Consider the following 27,305-nt stretch of genomic DNA (forward strand, 5'->3'; position numbering starts at 1 on the left):
CCCACTGCTCTGGCTTAAAAGCCAGACGTCCTCTCCTAGATACTCCTGGCCTGTAACCACAGAACATCTTGACCACACAACCCTTGTCCCTAGTGTTGCATGTTGACATTACCTGGGGCCTTTCCACACCAGTCCAGGGATCCCTGAGATAGCCCAGGAGGCCCCCAAAAGCACCTGCACCCAGTCCCATCTTGTTTTCCCTCCCTCCCCACATTCATCTCCCGCTCAAATGCAGCATGCATGGTCTTTCTCTTCTGCCACCACCCCCAGTGTCATTTGGGAACCATAACCCAGACTCAGTAACACTCCTAAGTATAATTAGCTCCTGGAGGAGAGGGGCCAGTGGCATAGGCAGAGTCAGACTTGGGGAGGGTGGGAGCCTGGGGAGGGAGGTGTGAGGCTCTGGTGCGATTCCTCCCCAGCTGTCTCTGCCTGGAATCAAAGAGCCAGGAATCCATGACTGCAGAGAGGTGGGAGCCGCTGCCCCTGACCGAAGCCCATCAGAACAGCTCCTCTGGGCCTGGTGACATGGAGTCCTCCCCAGCCCTCCCCCGGAAACTGACAGCTCCTGGGGCTGGGAATCCACCATGCACAGATCCCCTCCAGATTCCACAGATGCAGATAAAAGTCAGAATAGAAAGAACCAGCTCTGAGAGGGGCGGATACAGATGTGGCCATCAGAGCCCCAGATGTGGCCCAGCCATGGCTGCTGCCAGGACTGCTGTGGCTATGAACAGGAATGCAGACCCAGATGGGAATGGGGATGGGGGCCAGAGGAGGGGACAACGCACAGAGTTGCTCCAGGAGGGTTGCAGCTCTGAGAAGGAGAGAGGTCTAGTGGCTGACTTCACAGAAAGACTCAGCCTGGTCCCGGGGACAATAGATTCTTGCAGATGAATCCTCCACCCTCATCCACCCCAAGCCTCTTACCCTCATTCTACACTCCCCTCCCATTCCTGATGCCCTTCTCCTACCTCAGCCTCTAGCCGCAGTGTCAGCTTCACTGGGACGCTTCTCTGATGGTGGCCCTGGCGTCCTCCTTGGGTACCTCCTGCCACAGAGGGGAGGGCAGTAATGCTGCCTCTGCGTCTGTCTCTGGGAAATGGAGGGACATGTCAGTGTCAACCCGGCAGGTCAGCCTCTGTCCTAAGCCCCGCTAATACCCAGCATTCCAGGTGCCATAGAGACGAAGGGGCCCACGGCCCTGCTCATAAACGCCGCCAATGATAAAGCTCCCTATGCCATCACCCACGAGGCCCATTTACTTCCCACTTGATTTTGAACGTTCATCTCAAGAGAACTTTGCAAATCGCTAACAGCAGGAAGTTTCCAGAAGTTGCAGAATATAATCAGTGCCTTCTAGGCCTTGCCCCTCTGACAGAGCACCTCCAGGGAGCCGCCTACCAGTGAATGGAAGAATCAGGAGGCCGAAGGCAGCCAGCAGAGGCTGCGTGGGGAGAGGCCAGGGAGTACCACTTTGCCCAGCCCCCGCCTTTGGGTGAGCTTGGCCTGTACCCCAGCCAGGCCCCATCCAGGTCCTGTTTGCAAAAATAAGGAGACCAACCCACGCTCAGCTATTCTGGGAGGATTAGCTATCTCAACACAGAAGATCTCTCCTAGGCAGGAAGTTTTCTTTAAATAGACCCTCCCATTGCAGGATGGGCCATTGCCTTTGGTTAAGCCTTGGGGGAGGGGAGGTGAAGGAAGATAGCTGTCACTGTCCTCTCTTAAGGAGCCAGAGCGGCAGCACCGGAATTGCCAGGTCCCCCCACCCCGGCACTTCTCTTTGGCATCCCGTTCATCTGCAGCTTTGGGATCCACTGGCCTCTGAGTGGAAAGTTTAGGACTGGGTCCCTCAGCATCGCTGTGTCCCTTCGATGATCTCCAGGGATAGCCCAGTGCATGTGCCACAGAAGCAAAGTCTCTTTCAGAAAAATTCACCCCCTTCTTCCAGTCTCCTCGAAAGAGCCAGACTAATACCTCCTAAGTACTTACTGTGTGCTTCACATGCTTGAACACATCCAATTTCATCTTTACAACTCTGCAAATGTAGAAATACCACCATCCTCTTAAACAGCCTCAGAGAGGAAAAGATAATTCACCTGAGGTCACACAGCTACTAGACAATGGGGCAGGGCCAGGACTCGAACTCAGGTCTGAGTCCCCGACCTGCGCTTTCTCTTCCACGTCACACTCCACCTGAGAAGGCAGGAGGCTGGGCCCTGAGTGGGCGGAGGAAAGAGACAGAGAGACTCACACAACACCTCCGTCACAGTCACGCTCCAGCTGTGACTCACCTGGCTGCCTTCCTGACACGTAAGCATCCGGCTTCACACCTGGACTCGCACATCTTCCCACAGCCCAGCAAGCCGTGGGGTAGCCATTGCTTCCCCTTCCTTCACCAGAGGGGAGTAAATGGCTTTTAGAGTTCCACCTGGAATTAGAGATTGGTAAGGATTGTCAATGTCAAATGGGTTTAAATCAAGGCAGACTCCCGGGAAGAGAGGAGACGGTGGCGTTTACAAAGAAGTGAACTTCTTTGTGCAGAAAGGAGGGAGAAGAAAGCCCCAGAACAGTGAAGGGATGGAGCAAAGGTTGGAGAACTGGGCCCATCACGGTGGGGAGGGAGTGGGAGCGCCAGGAATGACACACACTCCGTGGGGCTCAGTGGCCATCTGCAGTTCTCCCATCCAGAGCCCCGAATCCCCCGGATCCCCGCGGGGGCCGCAGCAGCCCTCCTCATGCGGTCTACTCCGCATTCCTCACATTCTTTACGCTCAATTAAGGAGAAATAATCAGGGGAGTAAGCAAGGCCGCAGCAGGGCGGCCATGCCCCATACTGGCGTCATCACGTGTGCGGAAACAGCCCCCCTCGGTCAAGCCAAACTGGAGCTGGGACCCAGGGGCCTCTGGGGGATGAGGAAGGCAAGTGATGAGGACAAAGGTGTCTCTCTGTGCCGCACAGAGAAAAAAGAGGGTGAAGGAAGTGGGAAGGGAGTGGAAGCAGGAAAGAAAAGGAGACAGAGGCCAGGTCAGAGCAGAGGGGAGGTGTGCAGCCGGAAGACCTCAGCCATCCTTTTCTTAACCGTGTCATTGTTTTACCACAATCACAACATTGTGGCAACATCACCATCCTTCACCATCATCAGATGCCCTTTGAGACGGCCCTGGATGCATAGAGGGTTGTTGCCTTCACCAGTTAGTGGTATGTCATAAGAATAGTACCTCCCTGTGACCTTTAAAACTTTCTGCCCATAGTCTGCAGGGGATGCCATTCTTGACCCCAGTGGAATTTGCGTGTCTTTTCCTCCACTTGGACCCAACAGGCCTGGTCAGCCAAGCAAAATCGTACTTCCACAAGCCTCTGTCCGAGGGCTGCCTCCACCCCACTCCCAAGCCCCACTCCCACAAAAGCCCCCCCGACATCCCCAGCAGACCCAGGGTCTCCTCTGGGTTCCTCCTTCACTGGAACATGGAACCAGGACAGATCTTATGCTGTTTTGTAATTTTAGGCATGTTTGTCTACATCCCCACTAGAATGAATAACAACTAAACGAATGATCATTATTATTTATCGAGCATGTTCTATGCGCCACGCACTGTGTTTGCACTTGATAGACCACGTCATCTAATCCTTTTAATGTCCCTAGAGATCGTTATTATTATTATCCCCCATTTGCCCGTGAGGAAGTTGCGACTTAGAAAGGTTAAGTAACTTGTCCAAAGTGATCCAGCTAGTAAATCAAGGAGGAGGAATTTGAACACAGGATTGTAAAATGCCCAGACCCATGATATTTATCTAACGCTGAGATGTTTGAGCACAGGGTCTGTATTGAGCCTTGTTCATCACTATATGGGGAAGAATAGGTGCTCAGTGTAGGATGGAGGGAGGGATGGAGGGATGGATAATGTGGGCTGTACAGAGTTTCAGCAGTAGAACTAGACCAAAAGCTCTCTTCCCACCTCCCTTATCAATGGATCAAATTTGTGAGATGATTTGTTAGACCAAAGACCCACTATGCTCTTTATTGGGTTTACTGTTAGGACACACTCTGTGGGCACTTTGGAGCTTCAGTCTATGACGGTATCCATGCTCAGTCTGTGGCCACTTTGGGGTCTCTGTCTGTGGTGAGAGGTAGGAGCCAGCTTATAATCAGGGTGGGAGTCAGTGTGGGCCCAGCGTACGGGACCAGTCTGTGGCTGGTGGATGTCTGAGGAAGAGAACACCTCTCTGCCAAGCTGACTTGCAGCTGAGTAGAGAACGGGACAGTCTCAAGCCAGAGCACCTTGCTCCTGAGCACGTAGAGGTGGATGACACGTGTGAGAGTAACGGGGAGTGTGGGATCGTCCAGGCCAGAGTGCCCTGGGAACGGGGGTAAGAGGATGCGGCCACTCAGCGAGCACCATGCTGTGAGTCCCACATACGTGTGAGCGTGTGGTGTGGCACGTGTGTGTGCTCTGTGTGTGTGGCGGGGCGACAGGGGCTGGGGAGGCTGGGAGAGACAAGCACACACCTGTAATAACATTGGCTTCAGACGCTAGGAGAGAAGAAATTCCCCCAACTGTTTTATCAGAACCTGAGTTACCAAATTACGTTGTTGTTTTAAATTTGAGCTTCTCTGCCTGCAAACGGGGGTGGGGGGTGGGGGAAAGGGGTTGGGGATCTCAGGTTCACGAGCTTAATGCTTGGCTGGGCCTGAAGCTCCACTTCCCCACCCAGCCCTGGTCTCCCAGAGCTCCCAGGCCCTGTGAACAAAAGTCTTCTCTCTTGGGGCTTTGAAGTGGAAACACTAACTGCTCCCTTTAATTAGAAAGAAACCCCCTATTGTTCCTGCTTTATTACTGATGGATGAAGATTGGGGGGGGTTGGATTCTGAAGAGCAGGAGTGGGGTAGGGGAGGAGGGGAGGGGACACGAAATCTCTGTTTAAAATAGAGAATCTCCACACTGTCTCCATGCATCACACCAGATCTCTTTGTCCATTCAATCAACCACGATTTTACAGGACATCCAGACTTTGATTAGATGTTATAGGAAAGATAGAGGACAGGGTCTCAGCCCTCAAAGAGTTTATAATCAAGGTAAGGGAGGCAGGGCAGGGGGACAAGAAATGAAAGATAATTGACACTAAATCAGTACTGCCAATATAAGCAAGAAGAATTTAGGATACATAGAGCAGGGACATAGTCCCATAAGATAACCTCCTAAGAAAATTCGGGGGCGGGGGGTGGGTGGGAACTACGGACTTGGGCTGGATGCTGCAGACTGGAGAGAATTGACAGAGTCTAGGAGAGGGTATTCCCACTCCAGGCAGGGTAAATGGTCCGTGCAAAGGCAGAGAGGTAGGAATGGGCACCTCGTCTTTGGGGGACTGTAAGCAAATGGGTCTGGTTGTAGAGGAGGGTGCAATGCAGAGGAACTGCGAGAAATCAAGTTGCGTAGCGCAGGTGTAGCAGAGGAGTGGAAGACTTTGAGAGCACACAGAGGACGATGGCCTTGATGAGATAATTGGGGAGCTCTTGGCTCTTCTTGAGCAGGGGAGTGACCTGATAAACGGTGGCCCTTGGGGAGATGAAGCTGGTAGCCCTGTGCAGCAAGGCATGGAGGGGAGGCAGAGGAAGGGCGGGGAGACCCATTGAGGAGCTCCTGGGGAAACCCAGGTAATGATGGCTTAGACTAAGGTGACGTCAGTGGGACCAGGAAAGAACAGGTGAGTCAGGGATGGATTGCAAAGGAAGAAATAAGATGTGCTGACAGAATAGATATCAGGGGATAAAAGGGTGGGAAGAGTTAAAGATACTTCCAAGACCTCTGGTCTGGGAGACTAGGTAGTACTGGAGGGGGAAAGAGGGTAGAAGCCCTCTAGGGGAAGTGAGGGACCAGAGAAGTAAATAAGCAAGGCCCCCGAAAGCTTTATTCTCCCTTCCAGGTGCCAAAGATGCCCTGAATTCAGTACCAGAGGATAGCAACTCCAGGGCAGGAAAACTTTGTTCCCTGTGACAGGGGACGCCATTAATGAAAACAACAACATTTGTACAATCTTTTTTTCATGCACTTCAAAGTGATTCACACCTGTGCCTCATTTGACCCTCAAAAGAACCACAGCAGGTATCATTATCCCCATCTTGCAGATGAAAAAACTGAGTCCCAGAAAGACTGAATAACTTACTCTAAGTCACACACCTAGTTAAGGGCAGAGCTGGGAGCTGAAGCCTTCTGCCTTTCAGCTCAGAACCCCTCCCAATGCCTGTTGGCAGCCCAGGGGAAGGGAGGGGACTGGGGCTGCATGTGCCCTGCGTCCCTGGGGGCAAGGAGGCTGAGGGTCAGAGAGAGGGTCCACCCCGGACTTCAACCGCACCTCCAGCCTGCTCGTCACACTCACATAGGGCGTAAGTCGGGAGCCCAGAGTTGGAAACGCCAAGTCTAATCAGACCTCACAAGCCCACAGATGGTTTGAATCAACGTGCTACCTTGATAGGAATAATGAGGAATCCTGAAGACAGTCTTATGCCAGCTCCATCCCTCCGGACAGAGAACCTCATCTTCCACAAGAGTTATGCCATCCAGGGTCCCAGTGCCCTCCAAGCTGGGCAAATCCCTCATGGGAAAGTCCCCTGGTCCTACATCACACCTGCTCCCCAGCCGCCCCGCCCCCCAGCAGAACCTTCCACAGGTTTTCCAAAATCTCTGGCCTTAGGTTCTGATTTGACAAACTCTGACTTCCTAGGCCTTTCTTGAGGCTGAAAATGGTTGCTAGGGAGGAATGGGGGACCACGGGTTACACAGCCAGGGCAAGGGTGGTGAGGCAACATCGTGAGGTGGGTGGGCCTGGACCCAGACAAATGCAGAACCAGACAAACGTCCCACCCACTTCCTGGCAGAATGAGTATCCCCAGTTTCATTGCTTCATTCATTCGACATGACAAATATCGTCATGACATTTCCTTTCATGGGACAACTGACCTAGGGCACCCAAATCTCATGAAGCACAGGGTTAGTCAATCCATGAGGTCACAGAGTCCCAGGACCAGAACCAGACCCTATGGTTTAGAATAACCTTGCCTCTTACTGGGGTAGCCCTTTGGAGCCAGGCCCTCAGAATGGCAGCAGTGGCCCTTCCGTAGGGAAAGCTTAGGCTTGGGATCTTGACTGCCCCCCCACACAGGAGGCCCTGTGGTCAGGGACCAGCTTTAATGAAAATCTGGCCCTGCCCCACCCCCTTGCCTAGCAAAGCTTAATCTGAAGCTTAAAAAACAATGAAGTTAATTTTTAAAAACCTTTCATTGAGTTCCATGAGACCCCTATTAATTTTATTGTTTCAATAAAGCATTTATTTAATTGTCTCCAGAAGGGCCCTGTTAAATGCACAGATGTAACCTGAGTCAGAAGGAAGGGAGCTGGGAGCCTTTTTCTCACCCTGTCCCGTTAGCACATTAGCAGGATTCTGTTATTGGATTAGCTGATTGTCACCTTAAAAGTCACAATGTAGAGCCCTGAGGGAGAGACACAAGGCAGGTAAATTCCTGGGAAGCAGTTCAGGTCACAGCTTCCGGAAGCAGGAAGCCAGGCTCACGATAAGGAGACTGGGGGTTTGGTTAAGACAGAAGGAGAGGATTTCTTTCTGCTGATGAGGAAACATTTGTTACTTAGCCTCTGGCAAGAGGCAAATATCCCTGAAAAAAAATAAGAGGACAAGCACATTACAAGAGATATGGTGTCCAAACCACAGGAGGGGAAGGGCCCAGCTTGAGCCCTCTGGAAGCTCGCTGGAATGTCAAGTTCAATCAATCCACAATTATTTAGTACTGAGTACCTGCTAGATGCTGCCACTACTTGGCGACTCGAGCAAACAGCAGTGCACAAAACACAGACCCTGATCTCATGGTGCTTACAGTCTAATGAGGGGAGAGACAGACAGTAAAAAAGTAAAATTACAGACCTATCAAGATAATTGCAGATGACAAATGCTCTGCAGACAGAACAGAGTAATGTGGTAGAGAGTGGGCAGAGGAGGCCTGTCTGATGAGATGACATTTGAGCCAAGACTTGAATATACAGAGAAGGAGCCACAGGAGGGAAGAGCTTTCCCTCCTGAGAAGAGCTTTCCAGGCAGAGGGAACAGCATGTGCAAAGGTCCTAGGACCCCATTTTGGGAGGAGCGTTATCAAACAACTAAGTTATCAGACGAGCATGATCTGGGAGAGGCCCAGGAGACCCTCTTACACAAAGAAGATTTCAAGAAATACCTCAGGACAGAGACTCATCATTCATGTTTGTGTCCCTGGTTACTTGCTTGATGTCTAACACAGAGTAGGTGACCAATAAACGTAGAATTGAAAGGGGGGAAAGGAATGAGAGGAAGGGGAAGATTGAACATTTAGAGGTCACTTCATTTAGTCAGATTACTTTTTAATTCAACAGCCAATTAAAAGAGAAAGAAGAGGGGGAAAAAGGCTCAGTTTATATGCTAGGTCATTTGTTATCAAGCTAAAGGAGGCTCAGGGGAGGAAGGCATGGGGATTATACTTCTAGGTCCATCTAGGAGACTAAAGTGTAATTGAAGAAACAGTAATAGTGATCAGTCCTTGGGCTTCCCTGGTGGCGCAGTGGTTGAGATTCCGCCTGCTGATGCAAGGGACATGGGTTCGTGCCCTGGTCCGGGAAGATCCCACATGCTGCGGAGCGGCTGGGCCTGTGAGCCATGGCCGCTGAGCCTGCGCGTCCAGAGCCTGTGCTCCGCAACGGGAGAGGCCACAACAGTGAGAAGCCCGTGTACCGCAAAAAAAAAAAAAAAAAAAAAAATAGTAATCAGTCCTAAAATTATTATAGGCCCTGCTTTGGAGCTTACAAAATGCTTTTGCATACATTTACTGTTTCTAACAGCCCTGTGCAATAAAAAAATAACAATATTAATCAATATTTAACTAATTGCCTATAGACCATGGCACCATGCTAGGTGATGGGGATATGCCAGAAGAAGAAATATAACAAGGCCCTGCTTTCACGGAGTATACAGTCCAGAGTAGACCACTTCAATCGAATGACACAAGTGAGAGAAATGACAACTGCGACGAGTGTTGCAATAGACAGGTACACAGGGTACAAGAATCCATACTGGGGGTGGTCAGGGAAAGCTTCTTTGAGCAGGTGTCTTAAGAGCTGAGCTCTAAGGATGAATGGAGTAGCTCGGCAAAGAGGGGAGATAAGAGTGTTCGGAGCAGAGGGCACCGTAGGTGGGGATAGAGAGCAAGGTGCAAATGAGCAGCAGGGGAGGGTAAACGGGCCTCAGCAGAGACAGGGAGGAAGGGCACAGTGCAGGCGAAAGTGGGAGAGGTGGGCAAGGCTATAGCATGTGGGGCCTCAGAAAACATGAAAGAAGGTTTGTCTTTGGCCTATAGGAAACGAGAAGCCAACGACAGTTTTAAGTTATCTTCTGGTATTCGAGGAGCTGTCCTGAGGAAGATGGTTTAGATTTACTACGATCAAATAATGTCTTGGCTACCTACAAGAAAGTGAGCTTGTCCATCACGGGGCTGGGGGTTAGGGGTGTCTGGGCTATCCCAATGTCAGGGAAGAGTCCTACTTTGGTCAGGAGATGGGCAGGATCAGTGACTCCAACTTTTTCACCATCAAGGATTCCTTTTATCCATCCTGCTGCCCCACAAACCCCAGATTTTTTAAAGAGTCTGCCTACCAGAGTACATCTCCATAACATAATTCCCCCCCCCCATTTTTCTTAATAAAACACCAGTGTCACTCATCAGCACAAGAGACTCAAGGCATGACATAATTCTGGCCACAAGCAAAGAAAGTCAATGTTTCCCTTGACTGGGCAAACTTACCATGAAATAGTTCCTACAGGTTTTCTGGAATATTGACAATAGCTCCCCCTTCCCCAATACGTTTACAGACTCCTGAAGATCTTTGGGGTCCAGGCTGAGAACTACTATTTGATGGTCATACCCAAGGTCTCTTCCAACAAGGGGACTCTGAACCATGATGTACAGCCTCCTTGTGGTCAGACATTTGGGGAATGAGCAATGGACGTGAACTAAAGCAGTCAGGGAAAGCTTTCTGGAAAAAGAAAATCTTGGGGTGGGCCTTGAAGGATGGACAAGCTTTGGATAGGTGGGGAAAGGATGTCACCTGGCAGGAGAAGCAGAGAATGCTCTAAGATGGGTGAAGCAACCAGTCAGGCTGCAACACAGCATCAGGAAGTACTCGTGGAAACAAGAATAGAAGAGGCAGGTTGTGACTGACTCTAAATGCCAAGCTAAATTATCCTCCAAATGATGGGGAATCATCAACGATTTTAGAACAGAAAAATGATGTGTTGGAAGCAGTGTTTTTGGCAGATGTATCTGGTGCCCGTACATGCTTTGAGATGGGAGGAGAACATCGAGGCGACGCAGTCAACAGACCAGATGTGTGAGGAAGAGCCTAGACTGGGGAGTTAGGCTGTGAGGAAATAAAGGGGCAAATCCAAGAGATTTTTTTTTTAAGCACAGGATTTAAATTTGGGTTTGGAAGCATCAAAGAGACTGAGGTGTCTTGGAGCCAGCGGTGCAGAAATGAGACAGTCACCAAGGGAAGCCTGTGGGGGGAAGGAGATGATGAGTGCGTGGGGCATCTTAGGGCGTCTTTGCACGCAGCATCCTTCACAGTGGTTACCTCTGCAGGTGGGGTTGGAGGGGCAGGCAAGGTGGCTTTCATATCGTATGATATATAATCTCTTTTAATGGAGGGATTTTGTGTAATTTTTACTTCCTTTTGGTGCTTTTTGGAATTTTTCAACTAATTATTTTAATTCCATGGAGACACCCAGAGTCTCGTTAACCCTTTGTAAACCATCTCCCCCACAGGGAAGGGGAAGGAGAGAATGATTTACAGAGTCTGCTGGGGTCCCTGAAAAACACTTCATAGGAGTTTAGTCTCAGCTCCTGAGTCTCTGGCTCTCCCTGGGAGGAGGGTTGTGTGTACCTCTTTCAGTGTCTCCCTCCTTCTCTCCCCACTGCCCTGTGGCCCCATCAGGGCTTGCCTCTGTCCTTTAAAGGCTCAAACATCATCAGACACCCATCTTTGAAGAAAGTTTGCAGCACTGAGCTTGGAAGGACTGACCTTGGGATTTTTACAGCTGAAATTAGCCCAGCCCAGACCATGAACTAAACAACGGACACAGGATGGAAGATGCAAGAGTACAGCTCTGCCATCAGAGGCCTCTGTGTCCAAATCCCAGCTCTGCTGCAAGTTATCTAACTGCTCTATACATCAATTTTCTCATCTTGAAAATTGGAGATAATAATAGTATTTATCTCCGACAGGTATTAAGTGGGTTAAATGATGATGAAAGTCATTTAATGAGTGTACTCTATCATTAGAATGAATAAGAACAATAAAATAATAAATCTTTATGACCAAACTTTGTTGCTTGGAGGCAAAAATCACCGTAATGCGCTTCCATCTTGGTTCCCACTGGTGGCACTTGTTTGCCTCTGCTGCTCCTTTTGACAGGAATCTTTCTTTTCTTCCCCAACCAACAAAGAGCTGAGAGAAGACCTGAAGTGGGGTCCGAGTTGCTGCTTCCTGATTTCATGGTAGTCTGCTCCGCCACTTACGATTTGTGTGACATTCGAAAGATTCCTTAATCTCATGAGCCTCAATCCCCCATCTATAAAACGGGTGTAGTGGGCTTCCCTGGTGGCGCAGTGGTTGAGAGTCCGCCTGTCGATGCAGGGGACACGGGTTCATGCCCTGGTCCGGGAAGATCCCACGTGCCGCGGAGCGGCTGGGCCCGTGAGCCATGGCCGCGGAGCCTGTGTGTCCGGAGCCTGTGCTCCGCAATGGGAGGGGCCACAACAGTGAGAGGCCCGCGTACCGCAAAAAAAAAAAAAAAAAAAAAAAACGGGTGTAGTAATACTGACCTCACAGTACGTGTCAAGAGGTTAGACGGTTCCTGGCGCACAGCAGGCGTTCAGTACATGATAACTCTCCATCAGGGCTCCAGGTAGGGGTCAACTCTTAACCTGCCCCAGACCCTGCACAGTTTCCTCTGTCCCTAACAGCTGACGGCGAATCTTCCCAATTACATGGTAAACTCCTCAGGGCAGAGGCAGGGCCAAGGCCTCTTTAACTGTAAGGAACAGTCTTCTTTCTGGGCCTGGGTCCAGGCCAGCCTCCCAGGGCAGCTGGGGAAGAGGGAGAGAATTGTCAGCCTTCTGGAGGTCCAAGACCAGATGCACAAACTCAACAGCCCCTCTTTCTTCTTCTTTTTTCTCTACTTTCCAAACCACAGCCCTGAGGCTGCTCGAAAAGAACTGGTTCTTTCTATTTGACTATGGCCTGGGAGAAAAGTTGCCCCATTGACTCAGGGCACATTTGGCTTGGTCAGAGAAGGTGTGAATTGTTAGATCGGATCACCTGGCCCCTATGCTCCCATTCCTATCCCTCTCCCCTGCAAAGGCCTCTGGACAAAGGCAAAGGCCTCCTCTCTACCACCCCCTGCCACCAGAGTCCACCCATCACCCATTGATCCAGTGGCCAACTCTTCAGCCCTCTACCTGCTTCTCCATCTGCCCAGGGAACAGAGACCCTAGGGTTTAGCCCTCCCCTGGCCTGGGTCCAACGCCAAGGCAGCCGCCTCCCTCCTTCCCCTAGGTAATGGCTCTAAACAGGTACCTCTCAGCCTTCTCTGTCCTCAGCCCCATGCCCCCAGCTCCTCCAATCAAAGGAACCAGTGAAGGAAGAGGACACACATCCCAGACATCCAGGAAAGGGAGAGAAAGAGAAGCTGTCACAGAGCATCTCTCTGGGCTGGTAGGTGAAGCTAAGCAGGAGGGAGGAGGGGGAAAGAGCGAGGCTGGCTTGGGGAGGGAGACTCTGGACCACAGATCTGGAGGCCCAGACAGACAGAGACCAGCCCGGGCAGGGAGAGCTCTGAGCCCAGAGGGCCTTTTGGTTTCTGGGGTCCTGGAGGGCCTCACCCTCAGCTAGGGTCATGGAGCCAAAGTGGCTCACGTTCCCAACTTGAGACCCACAGAGAGGAACTAAGCTCTTTTCCAGAAACGGGTGGAAAGATCTTTCCTGAGCCACGGCTTTCTGTCTCTGTCTTTGTCTGACTACCCTCAGGATTCAGGGGCGTTTTTCTCTGTCTCCGTGTTTCTGCATCTTTGTCTCTCTTCTCTCCTCTCCTCTCTCTTTCTCTCTCTGCCCCCCATCTCTGTCTCTGATCATTTCTTGGGGACTCTGCCTTGGGGCTCCCGCTCTCCAGTGTGTAGGAAACCTGACCCTCATCATCTGTTTTTTATATTTTGGAAACGTCAGCTTCACTTCCTACCTGAGGGAAGGGGGTGGGGTGGGGGCGCAGGCTGCCGGCTCCACCCCTTTCCCTCCCCCCTTCCTCTTCGGAGCCCACCCCCTCCCCCAGCTCCTTGCCCCAGGGAGGACAGACCAAGGCCTTCCCTGTGCTTGGTCACTGTGGCACCAAGAATCAGGCCTTGGTTCATAGTCTTCCCTGTGCAGCTCACCACGGGCTGGGGGAGGCAACAAGGCCTCTTCTGATCCACCACTGGTTTACTGATTCGGGAAAAAGTGAAAATTCCAGACACAGAGAGAGCCCAGGAGGCTGAGAGATTTCACCAGTGGAAACCAGGAAGGAGAGTAGTTAAAGTCATTCCTGCCTCTAGGCAGAGTTATGGTTAGCTGTCTAACATGTTGTCACAGATGTTTATTTGTTTAATATCATCATTAATACTAACTACAGATGACCCATATTGAGCGCTTAGCTTGTGCCAAGCACTTTTTATGCCTTTGCATTTCATTCACTCAACAGCCTTAAGGAGTAGGTGCTACTATCACCTCCCATTTTCTGCATAAGAAAACAAATACCCAGAGAAGTTAACTAACTCACCCAAAGCAACTTGAATAATGAAATTTGAACCCAGGTGTCTTGGACTCCAAATCCCAAGCTCTTTGCTCTACATCAAGGTTTCCAAGACCTGACAAATGTATTTCGTACATTTCCTTTTAAAGAAAATAAATCCACAAAAACTCTAAGAATAGCCCTTCAAGATCCCAGGGACCCGTGTATCCCGGTTGGAGAAGCAGTATCTGTAATTCACTATTTTCTGGGAGACCCTGAAGAACCAGCCAGCAAAGATGACATGGAAAGGCTACAAGCGGGCATTTCAGGAAAGGAAACCGGGAGGGCCACAGGGGAAAACACTAATGATGGCTGCAAGTCAGGAGCCAGTGCAGGCGGCAGGCTGGGGGAGTCTGGTTCTGTGCAGGGAAATGAAAAGGGGGTAACCGGGCCAGGTGGAGGGCTGGGGCCAGCTCACAAAGGCCTGAAGGCCCAGTTCAATTTATCTTCCAGGCTGCTGAGCAGGAGAGTGATACTCCAAAAGAGGTCTTTGAGACCTGGGCTGGAGGGAAAAGGCAGACAATAAAGAGGCTACTGGCCTTGCCAGGTCTTCGAAACAGGGCGGATGGGCAGACGGTAGATCTGGATCCTCAACCAGAATTTTGTGTCTTTTTCAGTTCTTTGAAATGATGATTCCACTCCTTGGGTGGCAAAAAAAAAAAAAAAAAAGAAGAAGAAGAAAAAGCAAACAAGCACAATTTGGTTAAGAACTCAAGAAACTGCCAATTCAGAAACTCTGATCTGTTCAAAAAGTTCAATCCCTTTTTTTCAGAGTCCAAAAACCTATTTCCATCAAAGATTGTATATGTCTGTATGTCTGAGAGCTGGCAAGGGAGACAGAGTGAGTGTGAGAACGAGTGCTGAAATGCCTTTGTTCCTGTGTGTGAGGCCACTGTTCCGTGGGCTCATGTGTGTGCACTGTGTGTATGTACACTCAGGCCTGTTTCTCAGGCCCTGTGTGCACTGAACTTTCAAACCATAACAGAAACACTGAAGCTTGGCAAAGATATCACAGGAATAATTATCTAATTTCAGAACATGTTATTATAATACCTACACGATGTGTAACGAACTCAGCAATGTTCATGTTATATTCACCAACTCCGAATTATAGATTCTCAATGCCAAGTCCTACCTAGGAGGCTCCTCCAAGACCCTAGAGCAGAGCAGGCCCCAGAGAAAGCTCGTTAAGGAATATTTCCCCCCCCCCCCGCCCCGCCAATGGCTTCCCTGTGGATCAGGAGGTTTGGCTAATAGGTACCAAGAGATCTCTGGAGGGGGGCAGAGCCTATCTTGAAATGGCAACTCTGTCCTCCCAGAATCCCCATTCCTCCCCAGCAGAGGAGCCCTGGAACTGGTAAGGAAATGGCCATATTAGGGTCACAGAGGTAGAGAGGCTTTCCCTGACTCAGCTGTCGGCCAGGGGGGCCCCATGATCGGCCAGGCTCCCCTCTTCCCCAGGCGGCTGGATTGGACTGTAGCTGTGTGAGGGGAATGTTTGCTGTTTGCTGCCGCTCCCTGTTGACTTTAGCCAGTAGCTCTGTTTACAAACCCAGGTTGGTTTTCCCAGCACAGTTAATTAGACCAAAGACATCTGGTGTGAGGGCTGGGGAGGGCATCTGCTCACAGCCTTCCCCCTACACCCAGCAGCCAAGGGCCAGGGCAAGGCAGAGCAGCTAAACAGGACCAGACCAAACTCCACCAAACCCAAGGTCCTCAGGAGAATCGGTGGCTTCTCTCACTCAGCCCTCCCATGTTTTCTAAGTTAGACTGGGCCCCAGCTCTCCAAGTCTTAGGGGACCCCAGGAGTCAGGATTGGTGGCCCCTTCATCAGTGGGATCACAGGCTGGAGATCAAGAACTCAGTGCTGTCCTCTGCCCTTCCAGGTCCAAAAGAACCGGCCAGAGATTCCTGTCCCCTCTCTCATCACAGAGACTGTGCTTTCTGTCGGAAGGCCAGAACCTCTTCAGCCTCCTGGAGAAAAGATTTTCTAAGCCCTCCACCTCCTCCCTGACTCCTCTCCAGCCGATCTCTGACACTGCGGGGCGGCAAGAGATTAACCAGTAGAGGACCAGGAGGCAGGAAGGTGCCCAGGAAGGTGGGAGGATCTAGGTGGACAGTTCCTGGGCGGTGGGGAAGTGGAGGGCTGGGAGGGGGAGGGGCAGCGGCTTATCTCTCCCAGGAGGGGGGAGCTCACTCCAAACAACTAATGCACTGGCGTGTGAAAGCTCCTCAATTAGCACTAATGATGCAATCAGGGAGGGAGGAGGAGGGGCCAGAAGTTCTGGTGGAGTCAGCACCTACTTACACACGCGGTACACACTCCCTTCCTCGGACACAGTAGCCCCTTCAGATACACCAATGCACACACTCCAGAGACAATCTGGACCACGCACGTCCGTGGGTACAAAGTCACTCCTTGTAAATTACTAGCACGAATATGGTTCGTGATCCGCTGCTAACCGCGTCTGACTGCGGGGATCCCGAGGCAGGGGTTCCATCTGGGGCTTCGGGGACAAAGAAAATCAGAAAACTTGGTAGAGGAGGTTGAAGAGGGCATCTCCGAAAACCTCAAGATTTTTCTTCTGATCCCAGACTTCCCGTCCCACCCGCGCTCGCAGGTGCCAGCCCCTCCCTCAGCGCCGCCTCCCCATCCCCCGCCCCCGAATCCGGGACTGAGCCAGGAGCCGCCACCCGCAGTCCCACTCGCGGGAGGCGGGACCCACGCTCCTGCCCTGCGCCCAGCCCGCCCCAAGGCCCCGGGCCCCCGGGAGGGAGCTCTGGGACCACGCGGATCCTCAGCACCCCGGACCCAGCTGCTCGTCCTCTCCAGAACCCGTTACCCGCTGGCCTCGCCCCTTCATCTTCCCCCCACCCTGCCCGGCCGGCTCCGTTAGCCGCCTCCCGGTCCCGTTATCCGGCCGCCCCGACCCCATTAACCGCCCTTGCGCTGGGCCTGAGCCCCCGCGCGTCTCGGGCCCGCTGCCGCCCCCTCCCTTTCTCGCCGGCCCGAGCTCGGGGGCCGCGGGCTGGGCAGGGCCGGAGCCGCCTCCGCGCCGCTTCCCAGGCCCGGACGGCCGCGGGAGGAGGTCCCGCTGTCAGTCAGCGGGGAAGGCCGGGCCGGGCAGCCGAAGGGGGCGGCGCCGAGGACGGGCTCTGGCCGGGAGCTGGGAGGCGGAGGCGGAGGGGGCGGGGGCGGGGGCGGCTCCGGGCCTTATAAGCGGCGGGGGCAGGGCGGGAGGGAGGCAAGTGTCAGGCCGATGTGCAGCCCGCGAGGGGCCGGGGTCGGGGCCGCCAGGGCCATGCGCGCGGGCTGGGCAGGGGACCCGCGCGGCGTAGAGCGTAGACGCTTCGGAGCCTGAGCCTCCCGGGGCCGCGGCCAGGGAGCCGCGCGGGGCCGGCCGGCCGGGGGGAGGGGAGCGATGCGGCGCCGGCGGGCCGCGGTGGCCGCGGGTTTCTGCGCCTCCTTCCTGCTGGGCTCGGTCCTCAACGTGCTCTTCGCACCGGGCTCGGAGCCTCCGCGGCCAGGCCAGTCCCCCGGGCCCTCGCCAGACCCGGGCCCGGGCCGTCGCGGGGGCCGCGGGGAGCTGGCCCGGCAGATCCGAGCGCGCTACGAGGAGGTGCAGCGCTATTCCCGCGGGGGCCCCGGTCCCGGGGCCGGCCGGCCGGAGCGGCGGCGCCTGATGGACCTAGCTCCGGGCGGCCCGGGCCTGCAGCGTCCCCGCCCCCCGCGGGCCCGGCCCCTGCCCGACGGCGCTCCGGGCTGGCCCCCGGCTCCTGGCCCGGGCTCCCCCGGCCCGGGATCCTCCGGCCCGGGCCCGCGCCTGGGCTGCGCCGCGCTCCGCAACGTGACCGGCGCACAGTACGTGGGCTCCGGCTACACCAAGGCCGTGTACAGGGTCCGCCTGCCCGGCGGCGTCGCGGTGGCGCTCAAGGCGGTGGACTTCAGCGGCCACGATCTGGGCAGCTGTGTGCGCGAGTTCGGGGCGCGGAGGGGCTGCTATCGGCTGGCGGCCCACAAGCTGCTCAAGGAGATGGTGCTGCTGGAGCGGCTGCGGCACCCCAACGTGCTGCAGGTACGAGGGGGCGGGTGCAGGGATAAGGGTGCTGGCTGGACGTGCCCGTGCCCGACTGCTCAGGCTGGAAGAGAAGCCTTGGTCTTACAGATAAAGAAGCGGAGCCCCGATGACTGCCCAGGTTAACCTAGGGGCAGAACCCGGACCATGGCAGCTTCCCATTACACCACCCTGCCTGGGTGGGCGTCCCGTTATGGAGAGACTCCCGGGTTTCTCAGCTTCCAAACTGTATCTCTTGAAGACAGGACAGAGGGTCCCCAAACTCGGGGTGGGGGTGGGGGTCCATTCGGGCTTAGGACCCTGCTTCTGGCTGGAACTGGGGTGTTGAGCACCAGGGAAGGGACCCCAGCCAAAACAATGAACAGAGGTCATCCCTGAGTCAGGGTCCCAACTGCAGTGATAGGGTCCCCTTTCTTGATAGAATATGAACCCCACTTCTCTCAACTTCCAGATAGTGACTTATCTGGCTTTGAAGTTGGGGTGGGACTGCAGTGGGGTTGGGAAGAGCTAGAAAAAGACCAGGCTTGATTCCCAGAGAATATCCCATACCCCACCCAGAAGCTGCTGAAAGGACTGGAGGGGATTGGATAGTAGGCCAGAAAATGCATGGCCCTTCCCAGAAGAGACCCTGGCCTCAAAGTAGGCTTTGGAAGTATTGAGGAAGCCTCAGGGTCCTAGCTCAATGCTCGGGGGACAGGCTGAGGACCTGAGGGTCTGCATGTCACATTATCTGAGCAAATGTGGCCAAGAGGCTGGAAGATTGAGAAGACCAGATGCCCAGGTTCCTACTAAATGGGACTCTGTCTCTCCCGTTCACTGGGGGACAGAGGGGAAAGATGAGACCCCACCTTGTCCCCTCCAGGCTAGACTAAGAGAGTGGGCCTCTCACAGTCCCAGCACTCCCCTAACACACCCGCTTCCTCCTCTCCCCCAGTTCTCCTCGGTCCTTGAGTCAGCCCTAGGATTAGACGAACCGTTCCCTTAGCACATGTCTGAGCAGACTGAGAGGGGAATCCCTGACTGCTTTTGGCCCGGTGAACATAGGGTTTGTTCAGACTCCCCAGCTGAGGAACATTGCCCGCACCTTCCACCTCCTAGCCCACTCAGATTAACCTTTCTGCACCCGGCAGAACTGGTCAGAAACCCAGGAATCCCTCCCTCCTTTCCTCAGGAGTGAGATGGACCCCAGATCTGGGTGGGCATGGCAGAATAGGAGGGAGAAGCCAGAGAGCTGTTTATACTACTGCTGGCTCCCAGTCTCCCCGGGCTCCTCCAGCCCTGGTCAGACACTCGTTGACTGGGTCCTGGGCCCTGAACTGGTTGCAGAAGGTCAGGCAGAGCCAACAGTTATGGGTGGTTACGCTCCAGTGTCAGCCAACTGTTGCACGGCTGACACTGGAGCTACAGGGAGTGAGCAGTTGGTCACGTGGCCCCTCTAACTGCTAGGATCTTGTTCTCTTTGCTTCCCAGGAGCTCCTGGGAACCTTTTGGAAACCTGGGGTGTAGGCCAGATTCTGAGGCAGTGGAGAAGGTCTTGAGTGTGTTAGCAGGATATTAAGTGTTAGTTAATTGACTCAAGACCCCACCCCCCTCCCTTACGAGGGATTTGAGGTTTGATGCGCTTTCCTGTCTCTTAAGGAACTTCTCCCGCCCTCTCTTACCCCACCCAAACTTCAAGACGAACATCCAGCTAACCACCCTCACGCATATGTCAGGCCCCCAGCCCAATGCTGAAGGTGCCAAAGGAAAAAAAATATTACAACTGAATAGTTTTCACTCATTCCCTCTCTAGACCGAGACTGGGTTGGCTGTGTTACTCTTACAGGGTCAGAGACTGGGGTTAGTTGCCCTAGGACAGAAGTGTTACAAGATGGAGAGGGTGCCAGGTCCTTTCTGTCAGGGGAGAGGTGAAAAGCTACCCTAACGGGGAGGTAGAGGTACCTTAGTGTGAATTTAGGGACTGCTTTGGTGTTGGGTCTCCTACATTTGTCCCCCAACCCCCAGGCCAGTATCCCTCTGGCTTCTTCAGCAATGCCACCTCTGCTCCAGGTAAGCCTGCCTGGGGGTCTTCCTGCTCAGGAGGCTCCAGTTCTGGTGTGCAGGGAACTAGAAATAATGTTGTTTTAATACCTCTTAATCGTTTAAAATTTCAAAACTGTTTGACTGTTTGCTGAACCGGGGAGGAGCCAGAGAGTGTTTCCCGCTCCCCGAGGCCCCCTCTGCCTCTCTGGCAGCCCTGAAGTTGGTGCTGGTTCTAATAGAAAAGGGCCAGGATAGCATGTCCCACTGGGCCCTTCCCAGAGCTTGCTCAGACCAGGGACTGCCTGGGCGAGATCTCTCCATCCATCTCTGTGACCCCTCCACAAACCACCTCTCTCTCACACACACACACACGCACACACACCACACTCCCCCACGTGATAGATGCCTCTATAGCCCAGGGTCAAAGGGCACAAGGGTCTTCCCTCCCCTGCATCTCTGTCGTTCCCAGGGCCTCAGGCCTCAGATGGGGCCCCAGGCCTGCTTGGGCCCTGATTCTGGCCCTGCTAGAGTATATTTCTTCTCCCAAAGGAACAAAAGATGCGACTGAAATGTTCAGCCTTACGCTTCCTGGGGGGGGGGGGTAAGTTAATGGTGTCTTTTTATTTTTTCCTGAGGGGTGTTGATTAATACCTCGTTAACAGCACATTTAACGACCTCCGGGTGTTTAATAACCTTCAGAAGTTTCCCACAAAGGCTCAGACTCTGGGCAAGAAAATGAGAACCAGGCTCCAGGGCTGCTCCTTTTACCTCACCCCTACCTCTGCCCCACTGGGGTCTGGGGTCTCCCTGGGCTGATGTGGGGTGGGGAGGGTAGAGGGAGAGGGAAGAAGAGGGCCCCGGGCATTTCCCCCTGACCCGCCCCAAGCTGCAGCCCTAGTGATCGGACGGCGACGCCGAGACATGCCTTCCCTTGTGCCAGCAGGACTGAGGCAGCTGGCTGCAGGGACGGGGAGCTGCAAGGGCACTCCTGGGATGGAAGGGAGCATATAAGGACCTGGAGTGGAGCTGGGAAGGGTGTGAAGGGTGACGGTGTGCAGGGACATCTAGCCCAGGGGCTTGGCTCTCCCCGCTGCCTCACCCCACCGGCACCCCCCATCGTGCAGCCCTCCCCTCTTCCCACTCTGGCCCAGACAACTCGGCCTTTGTGTTCCTCCTCCCTACAGGGTGCTGGTTGTTTTGAGCACCGGCTGATCCCTAGCTGATGTGCAGCGTGGTGGGAGAGACTGGGAGAAGCAGAGATCTCTGTGGATGCTGGTTTAGGTGTCAGTGACAGAATCAGGCTGTGCTCCCCAGAAGCCCCTAGCCAGCTGAGCTGTACGAAGCCCCTCCCCCAGATCATATGGAGCGGGCCGGCCCTTGTGACCGTGCCCTCAAAGAACTGACCTTCCTCAGGAACCACCCTTACTACTCCCCCAGTTGATACGGGTGACCCCACCCCACCCCACTTGTTACCAATCCCAAGGGAGATTGCTTTTCCTCCAGAAAGACCAGAGCAGAGGAAAAATGAAGGTGCCAGAAAGTGAAAATGATGAAGCAAAGACAAGGATTAGAGCAGGGGAGGAGGTATAATATCTATTTGTTGGCTGGGCGATTAGCAAGTGGTACTCGTGGAAAGAACAAGGCTGTGGAATCAGAGTAACATAAATTTGAATCCTAGCTCCTGCAATTCTTAGCTGTGTGGCCTTGGGGAGGTAACTTAACCTCTCTGAGTTGGTTTCCTCACATGTGAATTGGAGATACTAATAGTACCTACTATGCCCTTTTAAGGTTATTCTAAGAATTGAGTTTTGCTTGTAAAACATTTAGCACAGTGCCTGGTTAACACAAGGTGGCCAGACCTGCCCATTTACCTGAGTGGCCAGAGGTAAGGGGCTGATGGAATCAGTAGGAACTCTGGCTGCTGGGACAGAGGGCAGGCTTCCCAGGCAACGTAGCTATTCTCTTCTGGCCCGAGCTGAAGCAGAGACCTAGGGATGGGAGGGTGGGGGACATGTGAAAACCCGGCCCTTCCTTGTCCCCACCCCCATCCTGTGACCTCATGACCCGCCTGGGCCTCTTCCAGCTCTATGGCTACTGCTACCAGGACAGCGAGGACATCCCAGACACCCTGACCACCATCACGGAGCTGGGCGCCCCTGTGGAAATGATCCAGCTGCTGCAGACTTCCTGGGAGGATCGCTTCCGAGTGAGCAGGGAAGAGGGCCAGGGCCCTGGGCTCCTTGCTGGGATGGTTCTCCCTTAGAAGGCCAGCCCTCCAGAGCAGCTTCAACTCCTCAGTTGAGGGAGAGCGGGGGAAGGATGGAGCAAAGCTGACTCGGCCATCAGCCAAAGGGTTAAAAAAAAGAAACGAGGCAGAGAGGATCCTGAGGTTTTTGTGCTCCTGCTGCCCTCACACACACACTCACACATACTCTCAGCCTGGCTGCAGGAGGGCCAGTGTCCTAGGACTAGAAAAGAGCTTAAGGTCATCTTGACCCTCCCTCTATTTGCATACACTGGACAGAAACCACACTGAAGATGCAACTTCAGGGAGGGTATGCACTATGCCCACACTTCCCTCTGCCCATTTCCCACTTATTCCATGTTACCCTCAGGGTCAGGCCCACCTGGGGTAATAGAAAATCACTGGCTTGCTCAGTAAGGCCCCAGGCCTCAGTCCTTAGTGAGCTGCAGAGCCTTGAAGAGCAAGGCAAACCCCCAAGCTCAGTCCAGAGCACCAAAGCAGGGAGCCCCAAGGCGCCCTCCCAGGAGAGAAGCTGTGAGCAGCCTGGTGTTTGCCCCTCAGATCTGCCTGAGCCTGGGCCGCCTCCTCCACCACCTGGCCCACTCCCCGCTGGGCTCGGTCACTCTGCTGGACTTCCGCCCCCGACAGTTCGTGCTGGTGGATGGGGAGCTGAAGGTGACGGACCTGGATGACGCCCGCGTGGAGGAGACGCCGTGCACAGGCAACGCTGACTGCACACTCGAGTTCCCAGCCAGGAACTTCACCTTGCCCTGCTCAGCCCAGGGCTGGTGCGAGGCCATGAATGAGAAACGCAACCTCTACAATGCCTACAGGTGACCTCCATCCCCACTCAGGAAGGCCAACGGCGAGGGAGCGTGAGCCCGGGGTGGGGGGGGGGCTCGCAGGGAGGGAGCCAGCACGGGGTCCAGGAGGCCAGCCAGGCTGGGAGACGCAGCCGTGACAAAGCTGAGTAGCAGGGGCGGGGGAAGGCCTCCACCCCTTTAAGAAGGGAACATTCAGGCTCCTGACCATGAGGCTAAAAATAGTCGGCCCCAAGGAGAATCTGGGTTGGGGGGTGGCAGCTGGAGGCTTCTTAAAATAGTGTCAGACTCAGAGCCTAGGGCTGGTGGGACAGGCCCTGCCCCTTCCTCCCCTGGCCCTTCACCTCTGGAAGCTCCTCATAGGGCCAAGCCATGGGGCTTCTCTGACACGGGTCAGCCGGGCGATAATGCGGGGCTGAGGGGTGGGAAGGTCCCTGGGACGGGTGGGGAAAACAGACCTCAGATTTCAGTTTGGTATGAAGTTACCTGTGGCCTTAGCGTGTGCCCAGACCCCAGCCCTGAGTCTGAATAGACTCCTTGGCACACTCTGGGGGTATAGGCCCAGTTGGTTAGCCTGACAGAGCAGGCTCCCTGGCCAGATTGGGGTTCTGTCCCAAGTTGGGGTAGAAGAAGGATATGTCCCCAAAGGCTGAAGCACTAAGCCCCTGATTTCTCTCTGCCCCAGGTTTTTCTTCACATACCTCCTGCCCCATAGTGCCCCACCCTCACTACGGCCTCTCTTGGACAGCATTGTCAACGCCACAGGTGAGCTCTCCAGAGCCCACCTGCCTCCTGTCACCCTCTCCCACCCCCAGCAAGCATGGGTGTAAGAATGACCCAGGGCAGCACGTGGTCCAGAAACATCATTTCCCAAAGTGGCATTCTGTGGCAAACCCAGTGCCCAGTTCTCCGGTCATCAGGGCCCAGGCTCCAGAGGGAGGGGGGAAAGGCAGCTGGCTGCCTACCTCAGGGAGAAGTAGGAGCCCGGGTACCCTCTTACAGCACCGTGCACTCTGCAGGAGAGCTCACCTGGGGGGTGGACGAGACCCTGGCCCAGCTGGAGAAGGTCCTGCACCTGTACCGGAGCGGGCAGTACCTGCAGAACTCCACAGAGGCCGGCAGAGCCGGTGAGTGGCCCCGGCAAGGATCCAGGGGCTGGGGAGGTGGGGAACAGGTGAGGCGAGTGTGGGTGATTCCCCTAGTCAGGGAAGCGGCTCATCCTCCCTCTGTGACTCACGTGGAGTGTTGCAGAGACCGCTGTTTAGCTTTCACTTCGACTGAGCTAGAACAACTATAATTCTGCCTTGAACTGGGGGGTGGGCACTGACACCCCTTCTCTGGGTGGCTGCAAACCCCACTGTGTACTGACTGCGTGACTATGAGCAAGTTAACTTACACCTTGAGCCTCACTTTGCTCATCAGTGAATTGGGTTCAGTATTACCTGCCTCAGAATTCTTATGGGGATTAAATGGCAGGTGAAGTGTGTGACAGCAGTCACCTGGTCTCCGGTTACACAGCTTGAACACAATATAGGTTTGCTACTCTTTCCTTCCTCGCCCTTCTGGGGCTGGGAGGGTGGCTGGAGGTGGAGAAGGGCTCCACGCTGAAACCAGTTGAGAAGCTCCAGGGCAGAGAGAACTCTAGCCACGGCTTGTGGGCTGTGGTCTCTCCCGCTGAGGCCCTGGGGTTTAGCTTGGTTGGCAGGGGGGCGAGGGATGGGCAGCCTCTGTATTCAAGGAGCTCTGGCCAGTCTTAAGGGTGGGGGAGCCCTCGTTAGCCCTGTAAATAAAGTTTAACGAGGTGAACAATGGCTGGCTCTGTCCCTGAGGACGCTGTTTATGGGGCTATAAATCACAGCCAGCCCTGGACTTTGGTCTAGTCCCTGGTAGAAGACGGAGGCAGGAGGGGCGGGGTGGCCAGAGGCCCAGGGCTTCTGCATTATCAGTCCAGAGCTGGGGCTCCCCAGGCAGCGGGAAAGACTCGTGGGAACAGGAGGCCTGCGGCTAAGCAGCTTCTGGATTGAGGAGATTTCAGAGCCTCTGGGGGCTCTTCCTGTGAAATGGGGAGATTTCACATTCTTCCTCCAGCCTCTGCCCCAAATACTCAAGTTGTGGATTCCCAAATGGTAATTTTTTGTGTTTTACATTCATTTGCACGCCTCTGAACTTCAAAAACTCCATGACTGACCCCCTGTCCGAGGAACTGGCCTAGCCTCTCTCCCCAAGGCCAGGAGGAAATGGGACCAAAGGGCAGCTCTAAACCGTTTGCCACTCAAAGTGTGGTCTGCCAACCAGCAGCACCAGAAGTTGGTTGGAAATGCCAGTTCCCAAGCCCCACCCCAGACCTTCTGAATCAGAATCTGCATTTTAACAAGATTCCCTGTAGATTCACGTGCACATTGAGGTTTGAGAAGCCCGGCTTTAAATGTCTAAAGTGTTCTGAGTTCAGCAACCTTCCTGGTCAGCCAGTGGCTCTGTGTGTGCACTTATCCCATGCCTGTGCCCGCCGTCATGTGTAGCCTGAACCAGTTGTGTGGCCTTATATTTGGGAGACGTGTGCCTCCCAAAAAGGAAACCTGAGCTTTGCCTTTCCTGAGTGGTCATCCCAGTTTCACAGTGGTAGCTGCCTTCATCTCCATGCTAGGAGGACTGGGCTGGATTTCAGCCCTCACCTAGGAAATGTGGCTCACAGCCCTTTAAAGAAAGCGACCCCAGCCCTTACCCCTGGGCACAGAGAGTTCTCACCTGAGCTCCATCCCCAACCCACAGAGTACCAGCACCTCCCAGGCAGTACCATCCCCCAGGAAGACTACCGCTGCTGGCCATCCTACCACCACGGAAGCTGCCTCCTTTCAGTGTTCAACCTGGCCGAGGCTGTGGACATCTGTGAGAGCCATGCCCAGTGCCAGGCCTTTGTGGTCACCAACCAGACCACTTGGACAGGTGAGCCAGTGGGAAAGGACATCCTGAGGGAGGTGACTGGACTCCCCGGAAGAGATTGACAGGTAGCGGTCCCCCATCAGAAGCCAGCGATGCTGAGAAGACAAGTGTCCTCAGGGCAGTTGCGTTGTAAGGAGAGTGGCCCTGCCTCCGGGGAGAGAATCATCCAGTCCTGTTACCTCTTACCTCTGCCCCCAGGTCGGCAACTAGTCTTTTTCAAGACAGGATGGAGCCACGTGGTCCCTGATCCCAGCAAGACCACATATGTGAGGGCCTCTGGCTGACCTGTCTGTGGGCTCAGCTGAGCATCCCTGCCCGCTGGGCTTGCCCGTGACTTGCACTGGCAGCACTGCATGTCACCTGGGCACCCCTGCAGACAAGGCTGACATCCCCGACAGACCGAGGTGACCAGGACAACGTGCAATAATGCCACATGTTAGAATGTGAGTTTACCAGTCTAGGTCTGGGACTGCTGGCTCCAGGGCAGGAATCGTGGAGGGCTGACTGCCCCCCTCACCCTCTGGGCTGCCAGCGAGGCTCAGGATGGTCTCCCCACTGGGGGTCCGCCCCTCCCTGGGACAGTTCTGGGGGCAGCCCCGTCACTGTGTTCGGAGCGCGAGAATGTAGCCAGAGCCCCTGCTGCTGCTGCTGCGTGTGCCATGGCCCGGCGGGGGTCGCGTGGGGACAGTCAGTCATGGAGTGTTCTCTTAGCCAAGCTCCTGACCGGAGACTTGAAGGGATGCTCCGGGAGATGGGTGATTCTGTACCTGGGGAGGCCGCCTCTGGGCCCGACAGGGGCGCTGGCCGGCCAGCCCGGGAGCGGGGCCAGAGGAGCACACGAGGCCTGAGCCACGTCATGGGGTTGAGGGGCAGGTAGCAGTTTGAGCCAGGACCTGGGGCGGGGGTGGGGCCGGGGCCTTTCTGCCTCATTTGCTTTCAGTGAAAGCCGCAAAGCAGCCAAAAGCAGCCTCTCCCCGCTCCTGGAGTTTGTATATCCAGAAGCTTTTGTACTTCTTGTTCATTAAAGTGTTTATTTTTGTAAGAAAAAAAATCAATTAATAAAAGGACGTTTCACGGCAAGGACTCTTCCCAAGCCGCATTTTCCTGAGCTGCCTTTCTCGTCCTCAGTGTTGTCTTTGGTGTCTCTTTGGGGGCGGGCGCAGCGTGTGATGAAGGAGTGAAGTCTCCATGCAAACACTGAAGCTGGCACAGTGTGCGTTCAGGCCCTGCTCCCGTGGTTCCCGTCTCCGTCCTTGGCCCTCCACATCCATGTCCTAACAAAA

At 54.3% G+C, this 27,305-nt stretch overlaps 1 protein-coding gene across 3 annotated transcripts; it reads left to right on the top strand.

Moving 5' to 3' along the window:
* Positions 1–17,169: 17,169 nt before the first annotated feature.
* Positions 17,170–27,105, top strand: PKDCC (protein kinase domain containing, cytoplasmic). Of its 3 annotated transcripts, none has more exons than XM_082642592.1 (7): positions 17,170–17,994; positions 22,100–22,222; positions 22,823–23,094; positions 23,768–23,847; positions 24,085–24,209; positions 25,852–26,025; positions 26,221–27,105. In XM_082642592.1, the coding sequence occupies exons 1-7, from the start codon at positions 17,341–17,343 to the stop codon at positions 26,230–26,232; spliced, it is 1,440 nt and encodes a 479-aa protein (XP_082498718.1). In that variant the 5' UTR covers positions 17,170–17,340; the 3' UTR covers positions 26,233–27,105. The 3 variants fall into 3 exon arrangements, with proteins under 3 accessions (XP_082498718.1, XP_082498716.1, XP_082498717.1); XM_082642590.1 differs by having other exon boundaries at positions 24,102–24,209; XM_082642591.1 differs by lacking the exon at positions 26,221–27,105 and having other exon boundaries at positions 25,852–26,142.
* Positions 27,106–27,305: the final 200 nt, after the last annotated feature.

Source organism: Mesoplodon mirus (assembly GCF_964341445.2).
Source record: "Mesoplodon mirus genome assembly, chromosome: 14".
Lineage (NCBI taxonomy): Eukaryota > Metazoa > Chordata > Mammalia > Artiodactyla > Ziphiidae > Mesoplodon > Mesoplodon mirus.

What these genes read in the sequence shown, in the direction of transcription:
- PKDCC (XM_082642590.1), top strand. Translation starts at nt 17,341, where the DNA reads ATGCGGCGCCGGCGGGCCGCGGTGGCCGCGGGTTTCTGCGCCTCCTTC. An exon ending in CCTGGGAGGATCGCTTCCGA is followed by an intron (nt 22,223 to 22,822) that starts GTGAGCAGGGAA and finishes TTTGCCCCTCAG; the next exon opens with ATCTGCCTGAGCCTGGGCCG. An exon ending in AACCTCTACAATGCCTACAG is followed by an intron (nt 23,095 to 23,767) that starts GTGACCTCCATC and finishes TCTCTGCCCCAG; the next exon opens with GTTTTTCTTCACATACCTCC.